Raw genomic sequence first — 23,459 nt, 5'->3', positions numbered from 1 at the left:
CTGCAACTTTTGAGTCAGCTTGGAAAGATTTGAGGCATTTGTTGTGCTGCTAGGCTCTTAATAAATCTTTAGACTTTGCTATCTCTTTGAGAACAATCTTGCTTTGGGTAGTGGCTCTTAAGCAGTGTTTGTGAAGCTCTAGCAGAATGAAAGACGCCAGCGTGCACATAAAAGCCTGATCCAGAGGCTTATTTTGGCACTCATTTTTGGCATTTTGTCTGATGAAACTGAGGTAGAACAGTGACTTCCATACTTTGTACAGTGTTTATAATAGGCTTTTGTAATGAATAGAAGAAAGTTACGAGCCAAACACTTTTTTTGCAATGTTACAAAATATGCAGTGGTAGAGAACCTTTTTGCCTTTATTCAAAAGCAGCTGATTCAGAGCTTAAATATCACTTCAGGTTAGCAGACCTGAAATACTGAAACAGTCTCATTTTAGAGAGTATGGGTTAAGCAGGAAGAAGACTTAATCTTTTTTTTCTGCTATAAAAAAGTTGTGAGGGAGTCTTTAGGCTTTAACGTTGGAATAACATTAATACTACTTTCAGCTCTGTTGAAAAGGGATTTAGCAGTGTGCATTGACAGTGAAGGCAGACAACATTGTCCTGAGCTGTATTTAATAGGAACATAGTCATTATTTATAGGAAATGATTATTCCTCTCTGCTCAGTACTACTTGGCTGTCTAGAATACTGTACATGGTTTTTGGTGCTTTACCCTGGCAAAACATGAGATGGCAACAAGGCCAGCAGGGGGACCGTGAGGGTGGTCAGGAGGCTGCAGCACAGGCCTGGGAGGGGAGGCGGGGGGAGCCTGGGTTGCTGCAGCCTGAAGAGGAGCAGTCCCAGAGGTACCTGACTGCAGCCCCCCCATACCTGCAAGGATGCCATCAGGTACATGGGGGCCAGGCTCTTCACAGCACTGGGGAGACACAAAGGCTGGGACTTCTAATAAGAAGTAGATACAAAACCAGTAGACTTAACAATTAAAAAACAGCAAAACAGCAAAAATAAGTCCAGCTTTCGCTGTGAGAACAGCCGTGCAGTGAAACAAGCTGCATGGAGAGGTTGTGCTGCTTTGTAGGCATGAAAAGTACAGCTGGATTGAAACCCTGAGTCACTGCTGATCCTGGCCAGAGGCCCAGGGACCTCCTGAGGTTTCTTCTAACCTGAATGATTCTGTTTGTTCTGCTGGTTCTACAGATGTATGACTGACCATTCTCAAAACACTTGTTTTAGGGAAGACTGTTAACCTGCAAATAAAACCAACTTTGTCATGTACATATGGTTTATTTCTAGAATGAGTTACAGTAGCACTAAAAGATAAGTATTGGACAGCTATTGTGATCTTGTTTCTTGAAAGATAAGGGTAATACTAATCACAAGGAAAATCTAGCCATGTCATGGTGTCACCTTTAAAGGACATCAGACTCTTAGTTACCAAATACAGTCCTTCAGATTCTGGGGACCAAACAGTTCAAGAGTTTGAAGATCCCTTCAAGCAGTTAAGGCAAACCTACTCAGCAGTGTTCAAAATGATAAAAGAGCTTAAAGATACTTTTTTCCTTGCTTGTTCAGTTTCTGAGGACAGGTTGGATGGGGGTTTAAGGGCTTGCTCTAGTGGAAGGCGTCCCTGCTCGTAGCAGGAGAGTTGGAACTAGATGACCTTTAAGGTCATTTTTAACCCAAACCATTCTGTGGTGCTACAAAATGGGGGTTTTTTGGGTGCTTTTTGGGACATACTGTTTCAGAACCTGGCGCTGCTGTAGAACACACTGGATAATGAATTACTAGGAAAATGAAACCTAGCATACTTGTTACTATTAAGAGGTATGAAGAAACAGAATTCCACAGGACTGGTAAACCTTGGTTTGTACAAATGGATAACTTGTAACTTTGAAGCTTTCTCTCCTCTCTTTAGTGTAGGGATTTAGTCCTTAAAGATGTCTTCTGTTGGTATATTAGTAATCCTAAATGAGGGACTTACAAATCCCCCTCTCAGGGTACAGGGAGTAACTGCTCTGTTTCTAGTGCTGCAAATAACTGCATATGATGTAAATAGTTAATTATTTTTTAATAAAAAAGCTAACATTTCTGCAAGTGATAATGTGATGATAATGAACGGTACTTCTGTAATCCAGCTTTGTTTTACTTGCAATTCTTTAGCATCACAGCAGTTGTCTTCTGGAGGTTTTGGGTGGTGTTGGGCTTGTTTTTTCTTCCTTCCAGCAGCCTGCATGCTGTGAGATGTACATATAGCCTGGAGGAATGGATAGTGAGATGTGGAATGCTTTCAAAAATCAAAATTAAGGAGAAACCCCTAAAAGGAAGTTTTAATTCATTGCTGTGTAGATGACAGTGGTAACCTGGCTTTTTAAAATTCTAGTTCCATAGGTAGTCCTAAAAATTTAACTGATGAAAATACAAGCTAGCAAAAAAATTGTCTGCCAGTAACTGTGTGATACAGATAAGTTACTTCAAATTGAACTTTGTTTGCACACCCCTTTTCTTCAGTTACCAAATTCAGCTGTATCAAATATTTGATTGATTACCAACCTTAACAAAAAGCTTTAAAATAGTACTATCAGAAGTCTTTTCCATTTTGTATATGAAAGTATAGCTTCTCTTAATGTCAGAATAGATCAGTCTCACAGTTTTGGATATTCTTGTTCAAGTAGTGTTTAAACAGCAGGTTAAGAACTGCTTATTTGAAAACCCTGTGCAAATTGTGACTATTCAGTCCTTCATAAATTATAGAAATTAAAATATTTTGAGAAATGTGCAAGTTCCAATACTGGATGAGAAATACCGTTTGGGAGCTAACTTTATGTGAAAATGACCTTTAGATGAAAATTGGATGACTAACAAGCTAAATAAAACTCTGTTATTCTTAAGTTCTAGCATAAAGAGCCAAATGCAGACATGCTTTCTGGTGCTTGTCTCAAAGCTGTGCCCCCCATCAACTATTTTCTTTCAAATGACAGTCAAATGGGGATGCAGAGAGCTAAGGGCTGCTGTTTGCATGGGAGCAGGTAGGAGCTCATGATGAAATGATAAAATTTCTTCCTCCTTTAAAAAAAACTTCCTCCTTTAGCATCTTGTTAATTCTAAAGATTTTCTTTGAAATATGTTGTTCCTTGAGGCAGTTATGATTTTTGCTGTAAAGCTGCTGCTTAAGAAACTCTGCTTCTTTATAAGGTAACATTCATTTTTAGAAGGTATAGAAGTGGTTCCAAAAGGAAAACTTTCCTAAAACTTGGAGGTATCCCTTATAGGAATTTTATTTATCCTTTTGGGTTACTTGGCCAGTTATTTGTGAGTTTGAGACTTCCCCAGTAGTTGCTCCCTATTTTAGAGCAATTTAGTATGCTTTTCAGACCTAGGTGTTGGCAGGATGGCCAGGTGTAAACATTGCTGCCTGCTTGCTGAAGGCCTTCTCCTAGGCAGTTTGTGGGCATCTTCTGGTTTTGATATTGGGAAGTTTTGGATTTGACAAAAAAAATCAAATGGATATTTTATCAAAAGGATCATAAGGACAGCATGAAGCTAAAAGGAACCACTTTGGGTGGTGAATTATATTTGAATTGAGGACAGGAACTTGGCAGAAGAGCCTGTGCACTTCTGGGGAGTTCCTTTTACAGCCAGTAGCAGAGGATGATTAGGCTGGTGGTGCTCTGTATCTGTCACTTCTCTGGCCAGTCAGATTGGCAGCAAGGGACTGAGAGACTTCTGTCTTTTTCATCAATAGAGTTGCTCATTTCTTTTAGAATATGGAAGAAAGAGATTGAAAAGGTACTATAAAGGGAAGCACTGACCTTCTTACACATCACTCATCTGATGATATATAGCACCTTTAATTATCAATGTAAACAAACTTTTGGCTGCAGTATGCACTCTGCTTGAAATAATCTTGATGAGCCATCAGAAGTGGTAGATCAATATGCCTTACAATCCATTTAAAAGTACCAGGAAGGAACACAACTTTCTCCTGCAAGCTGTAGCTATAATTGTTTTGCTTAATAAGTTAATATGAGAACATGAGCACTACTTGACTTTTTAAGTTCTTATGTTATTGTTCATCTGTAAGCTGAACAATACAGATACTCTTTCTACTCTCAGATCTTTGATCTACTTTCAGATACTCTTTGATCTTTAAGGCTTGGATCGCATTAAACATCTGAAAGTAAAATCTTTCACTTATGGCACTAGGCACTCTAGGTTAGGTATTTGTGGAGAACAGAAGGAAATAACTAAGGTAGCTTGCTCTCAATTAATGCATAATTCTAATAATGTTTCAACTGCACAGGATGTAAAACTTGCCAGGTTTTGCTGAGTGCTGCCTCAGTGGCTGCTATATGTGACATAATGGTGAGAAGTGGGGTCTTGACTTAATAGATGCAGGTAAGGTACATGCGTTCCAAAACATAAGCAATTGGGTTCAGTTTTTCTCTACTGTCACTAATGTGTTCTGTCATATGCTTAACTTTAGTGGTAGACAGAAGGAATAGAAGTGTGTGTGTTAAGAAAAAGACTTGTGAAAGCTTAAATACTATTCTGGTGTAGTTTTGAGTAAGTCTGTTGCTTTTGTAGATGCTCTAAATAGGTATTTTTAGTTGTACGAAGCATCAGAAGTTGTCTGGCTGATCTTTTCATGGAGATAGAGATCACAATATGACTGGTAAGAGGGAGAAAAAGCCTCAAAAATCACCACTTGTTTTCTTGGGTGTCTATTGTTTGTATGTGTTGTGTGTGGATAGTTATACACTTGTTGATCAGGAATTTAGGGAAGGTCAGCCAATGACAGTGGATTTCAGAAAATCTGCTAGGGCATAAATTTAGAAATGCTTCTCAGCTATTTCTGTCTTCAGTTTTATTTGTATGAACCTCATATTTGGGATCTGAACTTCTCGTTTTCAGTGGTTGGAGCAGCAGCTAGGAAATCAGTGAGATTTAGGTGCTGATAATGTTAAATGTCTTCTCTGTTTGGTGGGATGAGGCTGGAAGGACCAAAACACCATCACTTGACTTTCCAGGCTGTTTTTGGTTTAGATTGTCCTGTAAGCAGGTGGCATGTTCTTAAGCAGGTCCTGTGGTGTATGGTTAGGGAGACTGGCAGGTCCAGCTGCCATCATGGTGAATTAATTGCACACAAAGCATGGCAAACTGGCAGCCTGCAGTTGGCATGCAGACACTTGAGGGGGTAGCAGTGCTGAACTTCTCTTGCAGGAACCACTAAAATAGGAAAGAATCACAATTTACTGGTAGATGGGGAGCAATTTGTACATGGTAATACTATTTTTGTCATAGGAACTGAACAGAGTAAGAAAAATAGGTACATCACAGCTATGGTGAGTAAGTGATTTCACAGAACTTTAGAGATGGGGAAATGGCCTTTATTTTTACTAGTGAGATGTCTGTTTGCTAGAGATTAACTTCATTCTTTGCTCCTTGTAGAAAAACTTGTTATAAAACATGTACGTGTACCTGTTTAGGTTGCAAAACGTTTATGAATTAGCAAATGCAGCCTGAAATAAATCCTGAGTAATAATGACTTTCTATTTGTTGCTGTTTAAAAACCTTCTAAATAGATTTGTTTTTAAAGTAGCTAAAGGACAAACACAGGTTCATTTGTCATCTGCTGTTTGTGTAGTGTACCATAACTAAGAATCGAATCCATGGATATATTTCTCAGTTATCTGAAATTTCAGACATTTAGTGGATATTACAATGGCTATATAAATGTATTTTTGACTTGATGGAATACTCATTTAGATCTAATGAAATTTAATGGAGCTATCAATTGAGTAGATTTTCTAGATGAATCTAAATTAATTTATGCCCTACAAAATTGAATTCTATAGTACCCTAGTACCCTTCTGGTTTTTTTTCCCATCACCTGAACCGACAAGATTTGTCTGATCTATGTGGAAAACCCATACTAAGATCTGTAGCAACTGTATGGTCAAAATCAGGATATTTTGTATGGAATATCTCTAAGCAGTAAAATCCAATGTTGCTGTGAATATGGAGCAAATTTGGATGTTGCTCCAAATACGAATTAATTCTGATAACTGATAAAGCAAGTGATGTCATGATCATTAAGGTCTGTGGGTCTTGTCCTTTTAAAAAAATTCCAAGCCTAAGTTGTTACTAGTTCTTAAACTGATATGAGAGATTTATCAAGTAGGAGTTGGCTTGAATTATTTCAGTAATTTGCCTTTTGACTGTGTTTCTAAGTAGACTTGGATGGAATTGAAATACTTAAAAATGCCTGTTCTGAGAATATTTTGTTCACTGTCACATTACTAGTTATGAAGACTCTCAGTATCTGTTTTGGGTTTGGTTTTTTTTTTTTTTTTTTGCAGATTATTCAGCTCTAGAAGAAAGATTTGTCTTCACAAATCCCTTTGAAAGCACAATGGATGCATTTTAGAGTTCTACAGAAGTCATCTAGGAACAAGAACATTGGACTTTGAGGAATACCAGAGTTCAGAGAGCCCAGAAATTGGTCACTAATAAAGCCTCTTTGGCCATACAGCTTGGAAATGAATACCATTGAGACAGCAAAGCTTGAAGAGCACATGGAGGGTCAGCCAAATGAGACTTCTAATGGCTACTCACAACCTACTCTCTCAGTCAGTGAAGAGAACAAAAATGGCACTAGCAAACCAAAGGGCTTGTCTAATGGCTTGCGAAAAACAGCAAAGAAGTATCCTGATTACATCCAGATTGCTATGCCTGCTGAATCTAGGAACAAATTCCCTCTGGAATGGTGGAAAACAGGCATTGCCTTTGTCTATGCTCTCTTCAACTTGATTTTAACAACTGTCATGATCACTGTGGTCCATGAGAGAGTACCTCCAAAGGAGCTAAGCCCTCCCTTGCCTGACAAATTTTTTGATTACATTGATCGTGTGAAATGGGCTTTTTCTGTATCAGAAATAAATGGAATGATACTACTTGGATTATGGATATTCCAGTGGTTGTTTCTTAGATACAAGTAAGTTAGCAATATTTTTTTTTCTCTGCTGTAGGTTTACATTGCTCATTTTGGGTAGAAGAAATCATACAATGAAATCCTTAACAATATTGTGGAATAGGGCTGGCAGGAAAATAACAAAGGGATAGCTTGTTTACAAAATGTTGTAGTGTGTCTATGCCAGATATGAAAATACAGGCTTTCTGATTATTGAATAATGTCTTTGAATTCTGAATTTCTGACACCTGTGTTATACTAGTCAAGTTAATTCTGAGACTGGGCTTTTCCAAGTGTGTTTGCTGACCTGGGGATGTTTAAACTGCGGCAATCATGATGGTGCAAGAAAATCTTATTCAAATCTGAGGAAAAGCCCACTGTCCTCTTCAGCTAAATAGAAGCTTTCTCCTGTGTCTTCCCTAAACTACATATATTTAAGTTGAGAATGGGGTTATAGTATGGGACTAAAAAGAAAATGCCATTGAGTTGAGGAAAACTGCCTGGCCACACCTGTAACTTGGACTGAGTCCATCTTAAATTGGTGAGAGTTTCTCTATAAGGAGCTAACAAGACTGAAAGCTGAAGAGGGATGTTTTAATGCTTGATTCAGTGAAGTGTGGGGTGAAGAGCTGGGGTGAAGCTGCTCTTTCATTCTAAGAATTCAGCTCTCTAATGTAGCTAAAGCTCCATAACTGTTGAATATCCTGCATATAAACTTTGTACTCAATCTGTTTCCCCCCTTTCCCTACTTTCAGATCAATAGTGGGACGCAGGTTCTTTTTTATAATGGGAACTTTGTATCTATACCGCTGTATTACCATGTACGTTACCACCTTACCTGTGCCTGGAATGCATTTTCAGTGTGCACCAAAGGTAAGAGTCTTTGCCTTTTGCTTCTTGCCTTAGTCTCTGCATCAGTCCTGATGGCTCCTTAGATCAAACAGAAGATAATCTTTCAGGTATTACTAAATAACACAAATTACTTTCAGTTGATGTCTTCAGAAACATAGGTAGTGATAAACCAAAACTTGTGTGATAACAGAGCCTCAAATTGTTGGAGTTGGCTGCTCCCTTTCAGAACATCTTAGGTTGAAATAGTGTTGCTACTAAATCAATCAACTTGCTTCTGAGGCTCAAGCTAATCACTCTTAATACTGTAGCAATATTTTTTCTTATATGGTAGGATACCCCAGGTGAACACTGTAATTCATAGCCTGACATGCAAGCTTTTGTTGCTGTATCCCTGTAAAACCCCACACTGTTCTGTGCTTTGCCTAGTTTCTCACACTATTTGGTTAAGAGCTATTGCAATACCTGAAGTCAGCTGCCTGTCTTGGTTTCCAGCCTGCAGAATGTATAGGAATGTGACTTAAATTCAGCTGCATAAATGAACTGATACATACAGAAACATGGATGTACTAATAGTTTTACAAAAATATTTTAAGAATTTAATGACGCTGGAGTTAAATGGTGACATAAAGGAGTTGTTACTCCCACTTTAGGTTACTAATAAAAAGTTGTAGACTTAAAATTCCTTGGAACAAACTGTTGTGTTAGCTGTACTGAAAAAATGTATTGCCAGTTTAAGTGAGGGAATAAATTTGTCACCTCTTGTATAAGATTTCTAGTCTTGAGTTACAGCATCATGGCTGTTGTCTTACACATTGAGACAACTTGGGGATATAGTGGATGAAATAATTCTCTTGCAAATCAGTGTTTTTTTGAAAATGCTTTATTTAACTGCCACTATTGTAAAGATTTAATGGTTTTGTTCTAGCAGCTTGGGGAATGACTATGTAATAGACTCTATTGAGGAGTGAGAAGAGGTAATCAAAGGAAAATGCAAATGTCTCTGCTGAAAGTGCATTTTGCTAGCATGAAACCAGGATTAATTACTTGAACTCTGGAAAAACAGTTGATGATAATTTTTCTGGATTTTAATATGTGAATAGTTTTCTGATTATGGAAAACAGTTATCCATTTTCTTGGGGTTTTTTTCTAGAATAATTTAAAACAGCTAGATAAAACTGCCTAGTATCTATAAGAAATCAAAAGCTGGTCCTAATACGTGCTTTAAAAATGTACATCCTCCAAATATGAGTTAAGTCCTGAATGACTTTGTAATTTAAAATGGAGCAAGTTTGAGGGTTTTACTTGGTAGTAACACTGGTCAACTCTGGACAGAATAACAGAATTTGTATGAAGGTTGTACCAGTTTTTAATGAGTTTCATTGATTATGTCAACTGCTGTGATGAGAGATCTGACCTTATAAATTTTTAATGTTTACCTTCTCAGTATATTCTGCATCTCATTCTCATACAATGCATATTTTAAAATAGCCTGGAAAAGTATAGATGAAATATAGACCGACTATAAATCAAAAGTATAGACCAAATGCTAGTGTTACCAAACTGATCTTTATCACCTGTCAACTGGGAAATGCATGCTTATTTAAGAATATGTGAAAGAAACCTGAAGAAAATTAAGATAATTTGTCCTTTTATCCCCGTCTCCCTGACTCCATATATGTTTGCGCAAGAAATTTGAGTCGCTTACGATACTTCTTTCTGTGTTCTAGTTGAATGGAGACTCTCAGGCAAAGGTTCAGAGAATCCTGCGACTGATTTCTGGTGGTGGTCTGTCCATAACTGGATCCCACATCCTGTGTGGAGACTTCCTGTTTAGTGGACACACTGTAGTATTAACGCTGGTCTATCTGTTCATCAAAGAGTGTAAGTGTTTGTATTTCAATGCACTTTCTTGTTCATGTTCATTGTACCAGGAAAATGAATGACAAAAGTACATGTGAAACTACTGCCCTCCAAAGGTTACTCATCAGTTGTACACAGCCTATATTTGTATGGGTTTGAAACACAAATTGAGTGGAAATGGAGCTGTGGCTGTATTAAAATCATAAAATGGTTAAGGTTGGAAGGGACCACTGTAGTTTATCTAGCCCAGCCTTTCTGCTCAAGCAGATTTCCGTAGAGCACACTGCACAGGATTGTGTCCAGACAGTTCTTGAATATTTCCAGTAAGGGAGACTTGACATCAATGAGGTTTCCTCTCACACTTCTCCAGTCTGAGCAGGCCTGTTGTCCTCTGTTGTTCCTCATAAGAGAGGTGCTCCAGCTTCCCAATCATCCTCATAGCCCTCCACTGGACTTGCTCCACATCTGTCTTGTACTAGGGAGCCTGGAACTCCAGATGTGCCTCACTGGGCTGTGTTGAGGGTCAGGACTACCCCCATCAACCTGCTGGCAATGATCTTACTAATACACCCCAGGCTACTCTGCCCTTTTTGGCCATGAGGTTGCTGTTCATGGGCAGCTTGGTCACCAGGACCCCCAGGTACTTCTCAGCAGAGCTGCTTTCCAGCAGGTTGGCCCCACCCTGTAGTGGTGCACCAGGTTCTTCTGTCCCAAGTGCAGGACCCTGAACTTGCCCTTGCTGAGTTTCAAAAGATTCTGCCCATGCCCATCCCTTTACTGTGTGAGATCTGAAGGGCAGCACAGCACCACTGCTCTGAGCTTTGTATTCTCAGCCAGCTTGCTGAGGATGAACTCTATCCCTTCATCTAAGTTGTTGATGAGTAAGTTAAACAATACTGGGCCCAGTATGAGCCTTTGGGTTGATGTAGACTCTGCCACTGATTAAAAACCATCCAAGCCCTGCCATTCAGCCAGTTCCGTCCACCTTCACTAATTCTTCAGCCTTGCCTGTGAAGCTATCATGGGAGACTGTCAGAAGTCTTGCTTGAAGTTCACATAGACAACATCCAGCTGTCTCCTGGAATCTATCCAGCCAGTTGTCCAGATTTTAAAGGCTATCAGGCTGGTTAAGCATGACTTCCCTATGGTGAATCCATGCTAACTACTCCTGACCACATGCTTAGTGATGGCCTCAAGGGTGAGCTGTTCCATCACTTTGCTAGGGATTGTGGTAAGGCTGACTAAAAGTGTTATGGGCTTTAATTAAGGGCTAAATATGGCTAAACATGTCACCTCTATCTTTATGTAAGTGTTTATTGCTTGATTAAAACAAGATAACTTTTCATCATTTGTTGGCAGATGATTTAAATTTTGGATAAAGCATGCTGTAGTAATTGTGCACACTAGCTCTGTGCAGGTTAGCTGCAGGGGGTTGTAGGCTTGAGCACAGCATCATTGCACAGTTACACTGCATCTAGAAGCAAAGTTACTTTTCTCAGGTGTACTATACATTAGTTATTGCAAGTGAAAAGTTAATTCATGATCTTTGGTTGTCTTGTGCTCAAGTCTCCTACTTAATGTTTCTTGTAGTTGATAAAAATTTGGCAGAAGATGCAGTTATGGTTTCTCCCTGAGCTTTACATTGCTCTGGGCAATGGGAGGAAAATTCTTCTGTACTGAGAAGATGCACTGAGAGCATCTATTGGAGTGTTAGAGAACTCAGCACTGACTTCTAAATCTAATATATGGTAAGCAGTGCTATCCTGGGAGTTTGGCCACTCACAAATGTGTAGTGGGGAGTTCCCTTCTCAGTTCACATGTTTGGAGTTGGAGTCTTCCCTCCTATTGTTGTATTCTCATTGACACAAAACCAAGACTAAGCAGCATTAGTTTGATGCCTCCCTTGTATTAAAATGTTGAGGGACAAGGTGCTGCCGTGCTGCATTCTGCCTTAAACAAAAAACACACTATAAAAGGGCCTTTTGAATGTGATAGACTCCAAATCACAGATTTGAGATGTTCTTTGAACAGTGGTTTAAGATGCTGACGATTCTTAGACCTAAGAATCATCGTTTTCCTTTATTTTTCTGTTATGGTATATTTTAATGCTACTCATGTACTCAATTGTACCAGAGAAGATGAAGACAACCCAATATTTTCTGGGCTAGTTTCTCCTACATTGTAAGGGATTGGTGCAATTTTATCATGCAAGTTTTTGTAATAAGCTCTTTGACTGCTGCCTAATTGTTAGGCATATATTTCACTGAAATTGTGCTCTATAAGTGAGAAATGCATAGCTTTCCTTTTTTCACCTCCCATATAACAATCAAAATGTCATCTGAACCAGGGCATAAACCCTATAATTGCTCTGAATTAGAGGCTGCTTGTGGTGGTCTTTTTTGCTCTTCCACTAACATGTCTTTGGTGTAAGATGCATTCCGAGGTTTTTATGTCTGGCTTAGTGGAGTTTTTGCTCTGTTCTTCTCTTCCTTCTGTACTCTGCCATTTTTTCACTTATTCTCTGCACACCACGTTTTTCACCAGAATAGTTGTTCGTATTTTTAGCCTTGATATGTCTGACTTTCTCAATGCTGTTTTCATCAACTTCTTGAGATTGCTTGGCTTTTCATCTTAAAAAATAAAATCAGTAGATGGAGATCTGTCTGTAGGGTTTTGGGGAGAGTTAAGAGAATTTTTTTGACGCTTGCAGTTATTGTTTTGCACAGGCCTCTCAGCGCCTACTGGGTAGGCTTGTTGAGATCAGTAACTTTTCTGCTGGTATTGTGTGAAAGTAAAGGCTGACTATTGCCCCACAAGGCAGGAGGTGCCAAAACCTCCCACTGTGAGTGAAATGAAGCCAGTTTGCCTGTCTGAAGTTATGAATGATCATTGTGACTCTCAGGGCATTTTTTCAATAGGCAAAGAAGTACAGGAGAACTTTTCCACTGATGTGGCTGAAATACATTTTGAATAGCTTTGCTCCTATTTGTTAAATCTTTCATTTAAGGGTATAAATTCACATACTCTTCTATACAGTGTATTTTGTTTCATAGAACTGAGGCTTCATGCAAATTAATTAAAACCTAATAATTAAAATTAGTATCTTTCTGTTTAATTTGTGATCTCTGCTCAGGTTGTATCAGTTCTAGAGACTTGATTTTACTCAAATATAGACTGTGAAAAGAAAAGATTAATTACAATGAAGTTAAATAAGCAAAGTGTAGGTTTTACCTCAATTTTGTCTCTTCCTCTGCACCCTAAATCCTAGAAATTTTTTAACTGGAAAACTTAATTTGACTAGAAAATGGGTGGCAGTCTTGTCTAGCTAACCCATCTTGTGCTCACTTAAAAAAGTGAGAACACTGCAGTAAGTTTGTGTAATTCATTATGTAGATTCATACCAATCAAAACAGGGGATCTGTACCAGTGTGATAGCAGGGCATCTGTACCAGTGTGATATAAGTTGTGTTTTCAAATTTAGCAGCCTTAAATGAATTTTCTTATCTTTTCCCCTTGCTTTTGTGGACTGTTAGAATAACAGATGACTTTTTGCTGTGTTTTTCCCCATCGCCTCCCTGTCTCACAGATTCACCACGGAATTTCTGGTGGTATCACTTGATCTGCTGGCTGATGAGTGCTGCTGGCATCATTTGTATCCTGGTTGCTCATGAACACTACACCGTAGATGTCATCATTGCCTACTATATCACCACACGGCTCTTCTGGTGGTACCACTCCATGGCTAATGAAAAGGTGAGTGGCCTGCATTTGTTACAATTGCCTGAAGGTTAAATCTTCTTAAATATTCTTAATCTCAGAATCAAAAGATGTTCCATATTGAAGTTTAATCAGAATGGGCAATGAGTTTCACTTCATTGTTATTTAAGTAAATAATATTAATTTCTCTTAAAAATATTTTTTGAGGTTTTAATACTGTAATTGATGTATAGAATACCCCTTCTTTGTCTCAGCTTATGAATAAACAGTAGCTGAGTAATAAAATTTCTGCATAACTGAAATTATCTAGATAGTCTCAAGCTGCATCATATGTTGGATATTAGGAAAAAGTTTTTCACACAAAGGGTGATAAAGTACTGGAATGGTCTGCCAGAAGAAGAGGTGGAGTCCCCATCCCTGGATGTGTTGAACAAGAGACTGGATGTAGCACTCAGTGCCATGGTTTAGTTGAGGTGCTAGGGAACAGGTTGGACTCGATCATCTTGAAGGTCTCTTGGAACCTTGTGATTCGGTGATTCCTACAATTCTAATGACAATTCTTGTCTAAATGTCGTTAAAGGTACACAGTTCAGAAGGTTGTTGCTGCTGTTGTTTCAACAACACTTCCAAGCAGAAGCACATAGCTCTTAAGCCCATTTAGTCTAATTCTCAACTATTACTCATCAGTGGAAACATGTCATGCCTGAAAGCACTCATACTGAAAAGTCTTGAGTGCTTTGTTGCCCCAAATTTTCCACTGCAACAAAGCATCTCTTTGTGGTAAAGATGCTCAGTTTGTAGTATGCATTTGGACTCTAATATCTGTCTCAATTCTGTGTTTTTAGGCTAAATACTCAGAGTCTTTGCAGAAATGCATGCACATGCATTGCATTTTTGCTGTTGTCTTGACTCAGTGTAATAGACTTTAAGCTTTTAAACTGACAGTTGCCTTTTCCTTTTTGCATGCTTGTGCCAATACAGACTTTAAAGGTGTCTTCGCAGACGAATTTTCTCTCTCGAGCATGGTGGTATCCAATATTTTATTTCTTCGAGAAGAATGTGCAAGGCTCTGTTCCTTGCAGTTTTTCCTGGCCAATATCTTGGCCTCCCAGCTGCTTCAAATCTTCATGCAAAAAGTATTCGCGGGTTCAGAAGACAGGAGAGGACAATGAAAAATCTACCTGAAGAAAAGAAGGAAAGCATCTGCTCTGGTTTTTTCATTTTTGATTTTTTTTTTTACCAAAACATTAATGCTGTAACCAAAGTTCTTAAGAAGACTGTAACTGAAGAAGTGGACCAAGCTTCTGTGCAATTGATGAAAAGACAATTGTAGACACATATATTGCATTTCAGATGTTTTCTTCTCATCTGGCTGTACAGACCTATTCTACTCTTCAGTGCTGATGAAAAGCACCACTGATGGGATTTTTTTTTTAATTAAAGGAAAAAATGGAGCAGGATTGTGCTTTATTAATGAGATAGAGGTGCCAAAGACCACAGTAACACTTCCATTACTATCACTCATCTCTCACTCATCCACAGAAGCACCCAAAAGTCTCCTCTTCAGAGCTCTGCAGTGCATAAGGGCAAAAACATGCTAACATGTAAACGCACGATATTGGCATACTGAGGTGTATAAAAAAATAACACAATTGTTGGAAGTGGTTTGTTGCATTATTCTTGTAATGAAGGTAAGGCCTTTGTGTGACTGGTACAGCTGGAAGCAAGTCTGGCTTTTTTACACACTGTGGGTATGAATATCTTAGGACCCTAAAATACTACTTACCACTGTTAACTCCCATGTATTCTACTATATACCAATTTTTACATTTTTATTAGTAATTTTATATTTAAATAGTTGTTACCTGATGAATTTGCAAATTAGAAACAGCTGCTAGCTCAAGGAGCCTAAAATTTTATTTTTAGTAAGAGACAGTTTCAACATCTGAATCTTGAATTACGACTGGCCTTGTGTATATAGCTCTACAGTGCCTGTCAGTGTATATAGATGCAGATATACACAAAAGCACATACCTTAAACAAAATTACTTACTGGGAAGAGTAATCCTAGAGTTCTTGATGCAGGCAGAAGTTGTACAGCTCTCACCTGCTTGAGGAATGCAAGGCCAGGTCCAAAATGGGGCTACATTTAAAATAAACATTTTAATTTTAGTAGCAATCTCTTGCTGAAGCTATGTAGCAGGTTTGCTTGGGAGCCATAGTTCTCCAGTGAATTTCTGTCTTTTACCTCTTGACACATGTTTCTGTGACTTACTTTAAAAAAACAACCAAACAAAAAAGTGCTAAGATAAAATATCTACAACAGCAGCATTTCTTCAATTACAACATAACATAATTTCATATTAAATGACACTGTGGTAGGCCTCAAAAATAGATTACCTTTTTTTCCCAGGGCTGCAGTCCAGCTAAAATGGCTATCTAAACAAGTTGGCTGAGAATGGGGGAAACTACCATGGGGTGAACATGTAACAAAACCACAGATTAACAGCTGCCTGTTTCTTGTTGGTTTGTTGTTTTGTATTGTTGTGAAAGCAAAGTAGAAAATTAGCACACCATGTTTAGCCATTTATATTCTGTATTAATTTCTGCAGTTAACTCAATATTATTTTCAGATACTCACTAAAACCTAATGAAAAGATAAAACTGCATTGTGTTGAGGTGATACTAATATAAATGAAATGCTGCATATTTTAAGAATGTCTTGAACTGAGTGACAAGTGTGAACACAATTTAAATAATGACAACTTTTTAAAAAGTCCAGAGTTAGTTATAAAATACAGAGTATTCAAATATAATAATTTTCAGTTAAGGGGATCTTTTCTCTGCGTTGTATATGAGAATATTTTTGTGCATTTCAAATATTTTTGTGCATTATCAAAATAATACAATAAAAAGTGTTCCTTTCAATACATTTTTGGAAAAACATAGTTATGAAAGAAATTCTGCTGTGGGTTGGTTGTGTTATTTAAAATGAGTTTAGCAGACTCTGATAATGTGCCCCTCAAGTTGTGTGTATATGGGCATACCTGTGCTTTCATTTGCTTGCTTCTAGCAGACCTTGAACAGCTCCAAAGCCAGTATCAAAAAACTTTTGAAAATCCTTTTTCTCTGTGATACAAATGAATCTGTTCAACACCAGTCAGTAGATCTCCCAAGATACTTGTTATATCGGTACTACTTCATAGGTCATCATTTTTAAAGCTAAAATCTAAGCTTTGTGATACCTTAAATATGGTCATGTTAATCCACTTGTAGTAATGCTGTCTTTTAGGAGTTATGAAAGGATTTCTTTGGTAGTCACTGTGCCTTGAAAATAGCATGATGAAAAGCATTACCTAAGGAGCTTAGAGTGGTTTTCATCTGTTGGCTGAAAAATAAATACTTTGACAGTGGGTTTTCTGTAGTAGATCTGCAAAGTAGGCTTTCTTCATGCAGGATGAGGTGTTTGGGGTTTTCTACACTTATTCCTGTATCAGAAGGAAAAAAATGTGAAAGTGATGAAATAGAACTAAGTAAAGACTCTGCTTTTGTTGGGCTGCATGAGCTTTTATTCTACTGCTGAATTTGATAGAGACTTCTGTTTTAGTACAACAGGAAAGTTTAAGTAGCAGCTCTAGCTCAAAATACTTGGTTCCTGTTCTGGCTCAGTCCTCCCTTAAGTACTTAATATTTATCCATTGTATGAAAGCTCTCAAAGGGATATTTGTGTGTTTAATCAGCAGAAAGCCCCAGTTTTCTATCCTCTCAATAGCTTTTAAGTGCTTTTACAAACTTGGATGGTATAGCTGTATTTGATGACTCTTTAGACCTATATGTAAGGTGATAAAATGGGGTAAGTAATGATATATTCTAGTTCTTACTGTTATAGTAATTTATCCAATATAAACCACAACTGCTGTGTAAAAAATTACTAATTGTAACATCTTGGTGATCATTATATACAAATACCACAAAGCTTAAAGTATAGTTTCATCATAAGAAGCAAGAGATTGCAGTAGGTAAAAAGGAGAAACTTGGACTTCCCTTGCAAAGTAGGTAGGATGGGACCTACCATCAAGTGGTTGTTGTATTATTTGGTCTGTATGTGCCCAATACTTTGCAGTGTGTCACTAATTATTTTTTTCTAGTTACAGTAATATTTCTCAGATGTCACTTGAGCTGCCCCTTTCCTGTGACTATAACATGCTCCTCTCGACTGAAGAGCATTTACATGTTGAACTTTACAGACACTTGGTAAAAAAACCCCACTACATTTGTGCATATCAGTATGATTTAAATGCTGATGGGCTTTCTTAAAATGCCTAACATAAATTTAAATCTGGATTTTAAATGTTAACTTGAGCATTTAAAGAAATGTGCTGCTAAGTGGTCATGCTACAGATGCTTACTCCTAATGCCAGAAATTGTTAACATCTACTTGAAAGCCCTGTAAATGGACACATTTTCGGTACGTGCTTAGCACTCCCGTGTGGACGCAAATGGTACTGTTAGTTATCCTTCACTGCTCTTTTCTTGGAAAGATCGCCACGGGTGGCGTAGTAGCAAAAATAGCTGTGCTAAACATTGCTATGAACCCTAGTACAGGATTTGCTGCCCTCCTTAAAAAAATCTGGTTGGGAGAGAAGGAAACGAAAGAAAGTTTATGTTAAAATACACTACCTTCGTGTGATAGAGAAATAAAGCTCAGCAACAGAGACAGAACTGGGAAGTCTTAAAAGAGATGAAAGACCATTCTCTTAATTGGATTATTGCAAATCTGCTTACTAGGGTCTTAAAACAGAATCTGTTCAATCTCTGGCTTTCTCTTATCAGTAGTATCTCGCTAGATAGTTAATCCTAAATTGTTTGGTACTAACCCAAATTCTTTTTCTCATTTCGTTAGATGGGGTGTTCTAGAGAGAGATCCATTGGCTTCAGTGCAAGATGAAGTCTTTCCCATTAACTTTAAATGAATTTTCTTGTGGCTCTATGTTACTTTTTATGTGTGCTTGCAGGATTTTTTTCTTTGTTAGTGGGGTTTTGGTTTTTTTGTGGTTTTGGTTTTGTTGGTTTGTTTTTTTTTTTTTTAATGCGTATACCTTGAATCTTAAAGATTCATGGGCTTGTTTTGAAAATGGGTCCAAGCTGCCATATGAACTGGAACCATTTTGCCTTACTGGCAGATGTAATAGTTGTAAAGCTCCATTGTCATCTTGATATTTTCACAATATACATGTTTTGGACTTACCTAGAACACTTTATATGGGCACACAAAATTGGATGTTTTGAGATTGGTTTTACAATGCCTGGAACAGAACACTTCAATACAGAAGTGTTCAATGTCTTAAATTCACTTACTGAGAATAGGGATCTTAAAAGTAAATACTCCTATTAGGCATCATTCAAGTGGGTATTGCTGCTTAAGTACACATGAGAAAAATATCCTAGCATGCCATTCAAGTAACTCTGCTTAGAAGGAAGCCTTCATGTGCCACTCTGTGATACTTCTTAGAATCCAGAGACAAATGCTGTGAAACAAAGGCATTTGTTGTAGTATTTATAAGGAAAAGCAAAGAAGATGAAAATGCTGAAGTAGATGGTGATCATATATTGCTTTTTTGCATGAAATTGAGTTTAAACTACACCTAACTTGTTAGAAGTGTAGATTTAATTTGTGTAATAGTTCTGAAAAAAAAACCCTATAAGGAAGTAGCAATATTGAGCATTCTATGGTACAGCTGTGTGTCTGTGCTGGCTCTCATCCGTAACTTACAACCTAAAAACAAAACCTAACCTAGTGATAAATGCTTGGAGATTAAAGTACTTAAATATTATTAGCAGTCTTTCATAAGTTGTTCCTACAAGCTGTCACTAATAGCTTCTAAAACAAGAACAAAGTGCTGCAATGCTTAAAACATACTGAAGCTTTTTTCTAGTTGGCTTCAGTTTCCATGGATTTAACCATAAGATTAAATCTTATTAACCTAGAAATCAGCACATTGGAATGTCAGGCTGGATACAGATAGCTCATGTATTTCAAGGAAACTTTCCAGTTTTGAACTTGTCTTTCCTAACTAAACACTCAATGCCTGAATGATTTTTAAAGATGAAGTAACAATACTGTGTAGTCTCTAATGTGTATATGAAATACTGGTGTTGAGGATTCCTTCTTTCTGCTGTAAGTCAGTGATTAAAAACCCACAAAGGTTTGAATTATTTTCAGTGAAAATTTTTTAATTGCAAAGGACTTGGTGTTGAGCAAATAGCTAGCTGCTTTTTTTCTGTGGCACTTGGCTGTGTATTAACCTTTAAGATGCAAACTAGAAAGGAGGAGAAGGCAGACCACTTCTTATTGGGAGGAGCAGTGTGTTTCCTTTTTGAATTAAAATTATATTGGCTGCATGTTACATGCAGTCTTATCCATACTACAGTTGAAAAAAGATGCTGTATTATACTGTTATAGTTAGTGTTTGCACTTTTTAAAATTATTCTGTAGTGGTTGACCCAGTCCTTTTGCTGGCTGAGGAGTGAGTGTTTTCGTCTTTTACTTGCTGTCTGTATGGTGAAATGTAACTGGTTTTAGTTCTGGTAAATATTAATGAAAAAATTGCAGATGCCTTGGATACAGTGCCTAAGGTGTTTAAAGGTGTTTGTGCATGGGTTTCTTCTAGGAGAAATATTCTTCTTTCAAGCTGTGCCTAAAAAATAATAATGTTTGCTCTTGCCTTTTCTCTCAGCAAAATATGATCTTTAGGAGGTTAGCATTTGTGACACTGCAAAGAATTACTGCAGAAGACTCTTCTTTGTGCCAAATGAGTTCAATTTTTACAAAGTGTCTTTGAACTATGTTTGAAGATGACTTTTGGTTTCTGGTGGGTTTTTTTGGGTTTTTTTTTGTTTTTGTTTTTTTTTTGTTGTTGTTGTTGGTTTTTTTTTTGTTGTTTATTTTTTTTTAATTAAGAGAAAAAGTGGTCAGAAATGAGTCTGAAATAGAAGCATCTCAAGCAGTTGGGGTCAGGCACCATGCAGGCACATGGGTGTGGAAGGGGTTTCTCTGGGATAAGCAATGCTAGGTTCAGTACACAGCGGCTTCTCTAAGAAGGCAAACCAGGCTGTACTTGTACAGTACAGATGACTGGGGGCATCTCTCTTTTTGAGCTTCTTTTGGACTGACAGTGAGTGCAGTGCTAAAGGTGACAATAGGTAAAAAAAGTGAAGATCACTTACAAATCAAAACTATAAATGGGGCTGAAAAGGCAGATCTCTGTAAAACCATTTATCAGAGAGCTGCATTCCAATTCAATGGAGCATACAATTGGGTGTTACTTCAGGTGTGTGAGTTGCATTTAAGATGAGTGGGACTGTTTGCTTTCTACTTTTTTTTTAATTAAAGGTGGCAGGTGTGCTGAGAATACCAAGAGGAAATTTATCTCCCTGCTTCCTTTTACCTCTGCCATTGAAGTGTTTGTGCGTGAACCTTAAACAATATTACTGAACTCCAACCCCTCTTTACATTTGGAGTAACTTAGCAGTGTTTTGTTACTTCTGTAAAAACTGGGTTTGCATTCCACTTGTTTCAGTTTGTTGCCATTCAAAATGCTGCTTGTGCTGAAGCCTCCTGTCTAACTACATCTGCTTCTACTGATTGTATTTTCTAAATAGCTCAATACAGAAGAGTAGAATTTACATTTGAGAAGGCTTCAGAATTAATCCTAAAGCCAAAGGCATTCTTGTCAGACACATCTTTGCGCAATTTGTACTTGGTAATAATTTCAGGTTTTGAAACCTAACATGCTAGGACATAGTTCTTTTCCCTCAGGAATCAATTCTTGCTTCTTAAATGTTTAGCACATTTGTTTGTGCTTACTTTCATGATTCAGGAGAGCATGTGTGAGATGTGAAAAAGGTTCTGCTAGTTTTTGAGGTCAGGGTTGTACCAAGGAACATGAAAGTAAAAGCAGAAACAATGGTTTGATGCTTGTGGTTCTCATGCTTTCCATGTGACTTAGAAAACTCTCACGACTTCCCTAAAAACAGTACAGGACCTCACTTTGGCTGCAACATGGTTTCATCCTTGTCAGCTGACAGCTTTTCTTGCAGGACTTCTCCTAGGCTGGATCCTAGGTATCCATAGCTTTTTATGTCAAGTGCAGCTGTGTACCCAACCTTGGAAAAACTAGGCAAGAAAAGCCATTGGCTGCTGAGGAGCCCTCCAAGGTAGTATGAGAATGCTGTGTGTGTGCATGATAAGAATCTGATAAGGTGGCATTGTTCTGTAGCTTCAGGGTCCAGTTCTGCAAACACCATGCAGCAGACTACTGCAATAACCAACTTGAGAAACCTTTGGTGCTCTAGTTTCTACTGATCTTTGCAAATTGGGTGTCATTTTCATAGAAATTCTTCACAATTAGCAAGAGTTGGCTTTTATGTTGTCAAACTTTCAGGATGACACTTTATAACTGATACTTTGTCAGGTAACTGAGTGTTATGGTTTGCTGTGTATGTGCAAGAGGTACTAGAGCTAGAGTTGTGGTTTGTGCTGCAATCTGTTCACTGTGTTAAAACCCAAACCAAAACCAACTATTGCACTAGCTGTACTTTTAAAAAAAGCAATAATGGGAGCATCTTGTAGCTTTTCCCTCCAGAGGTGCTGTCTGTCATGGTCACTTCACTGTCTGTCACTTTACCAATTGTGAATTCGGTAAAACATGTTGAAGAAATTGTCCTATGTGTTTTACTTATTTACTTGGCATGTACAAGTTGAATTTTTTTATTGTCAGCCTGTGTACTAATGAATACAGGTGGACTATTTACATAACCACCCACATATTTAAAAATCTAAAACTTTATATCTATTTATGGTGCTAATAATCTCAAATATTATAAAGAGCTGTTATTCTCTTATTAAACATGAACACTCAGGAAAGCTGCTGTGACACCTTTCAATAAAATAAAATTTCTCTATATTTTAAGCCTGTTCCAAATGCTTTTTATATAAATACAACACTTTTCTATTTCTGTTTTATATAAAAATGGCAAAAAATAGTACTTTAATGCAGGAAAACATTAGGAGTGTATATTGTTCTAAATTACGTGTCAAATTCTAAATTTTCATATATTTAAGATAGCTAATCTTCTGAAACTGTCTAAAATATAAGAATTTCACTAGGCAGGATTAAGGGACAGGCTGGCAGTTTAAATAAAATAATTCTCTGGCTTCATCATCACTGTTGAAGCCTTGGAGACAGAGGGAGAGGATGTGAAGAGGACAAAGCTTTAAAGCTTTATTAGGAGGTCACTGATGATATAGTGTAGATGTATATTTCACTAAAACTTTAAAAAAAACCCAAACAACTTGTGATGGATATGACCATGTAGCTGTCTAAAGAACAGAAGTGAAACAACATAATTGTCAAGGCAGTTCACAGTAGGACATTATAAAAACATGTGAAAGAACCTTAATCTAGATTGTTTTTAGGTAGTGAAACAGCAAAGTAATTTTCTAGCTTCGTTTGAAAGCTTCACAAGCAACTTTTTCTTAATATGAAAAACTATCTTGTGCCTTCTGTTGCGGAAGTTATTGTTGCCTTCCCCCCCACCTTTGTTTGTGATTTTATTGTATATAATGGACAGCACACTTCCAGATCTTTCCAAGAGGCATTTTTAGGCAGCAGTACCTACACTTCCTATCCCCAGAGAATACAGAGCCTTTAGTTCTTGTTCAAGGCTCGTACTTGTGAGCTTACAGTTGTGAAGTATCTGCCTGTGACAGGTGTGGAAATCCTGCTGGGGTCAGCTCTTAGAGGAGCATGATGCCCTTAATACATGTGGACATGTGAACATGCAGAGTGGGTGCCATGCCAGGTGGCACTGCAGCACACCCCTCTACTCTGAAAGGGTGGTACCCCACGCTGCTATGCTTCAAATACTAGAATAAATTCTCTTTTATCACTTCCACCTAGTACTTCAAGAAGTAAAGGGGCTTCTCTGAGATCTATTTGATGGAACTTCTCTATCAGTGCAAAGAATATTCCAGGTTCACAGTAACTTAAT

General features: G+C 37.7%; 1 protein-coding gene across 3 annotated transcripts in view; it reads left to right on the top strand.

Moving 5' to 3' along the window:
* SGMS2 (sphingomyelin synthase 2) overlaps positions 1–19,165 on the top strand; it is a 38,602-nt gene extending 19,437 nt beyond the window's left edge. For all 3 annotated transcript variants that reach the window (XM_074541060.1, XM_074541059.1, XM_005484688.4), the window contains exons 2-6: positions 6,367–7,001; positions 7,733–7,850; positions 9,557–9,710; positions 13,276–13,442; positions 14,388–19,165. In XM_074541060.1, coding sequence (XP_074397161.1) covers positions 6,547–7,001; positions 7,733–7,850; positions 9,557–9,710; positions 13,276–13,442; positions 14,388–14,591 — 1,098 coding nt within the window. In that variant the 5' untranslated portion in view covers positions 6,367–6,546 and the 3' untranslated portion in view covers positions 14,592–19,165. The remainder of the gene's footprint in view (positions 1–6,366; positions 7,002–7,732; positions 7,851–9,556; positions 9,711–13,275; positions 13,443–14,387) is intronic.
* The last annotated feature ends 4,294 nt before the right edge of the window (positions 19,166–23,459 follow it).

This window comes from Zonotrichia albicollis, chromosome 5 (genome assembly GCF_047830755.1).
Source record: "Zonotrichia albicollis isolate bZonAlb1 chromosome 5, bZonAlb1.hap1, whole genome shotgun sequence".
NCBI classification, from domain to species: domain Eukaryota; kingdom Metazoa; phylum Chordata; class Aves; order Passeriformes; family Passerellidae; genus Zonotrichia; species Zonotrichia albicollis.
The sequence above is the reverse complement of the archived record's forward strand: the minus strand, read 5'-3'. Positions and strand labels throughout refer to the sequence as shown.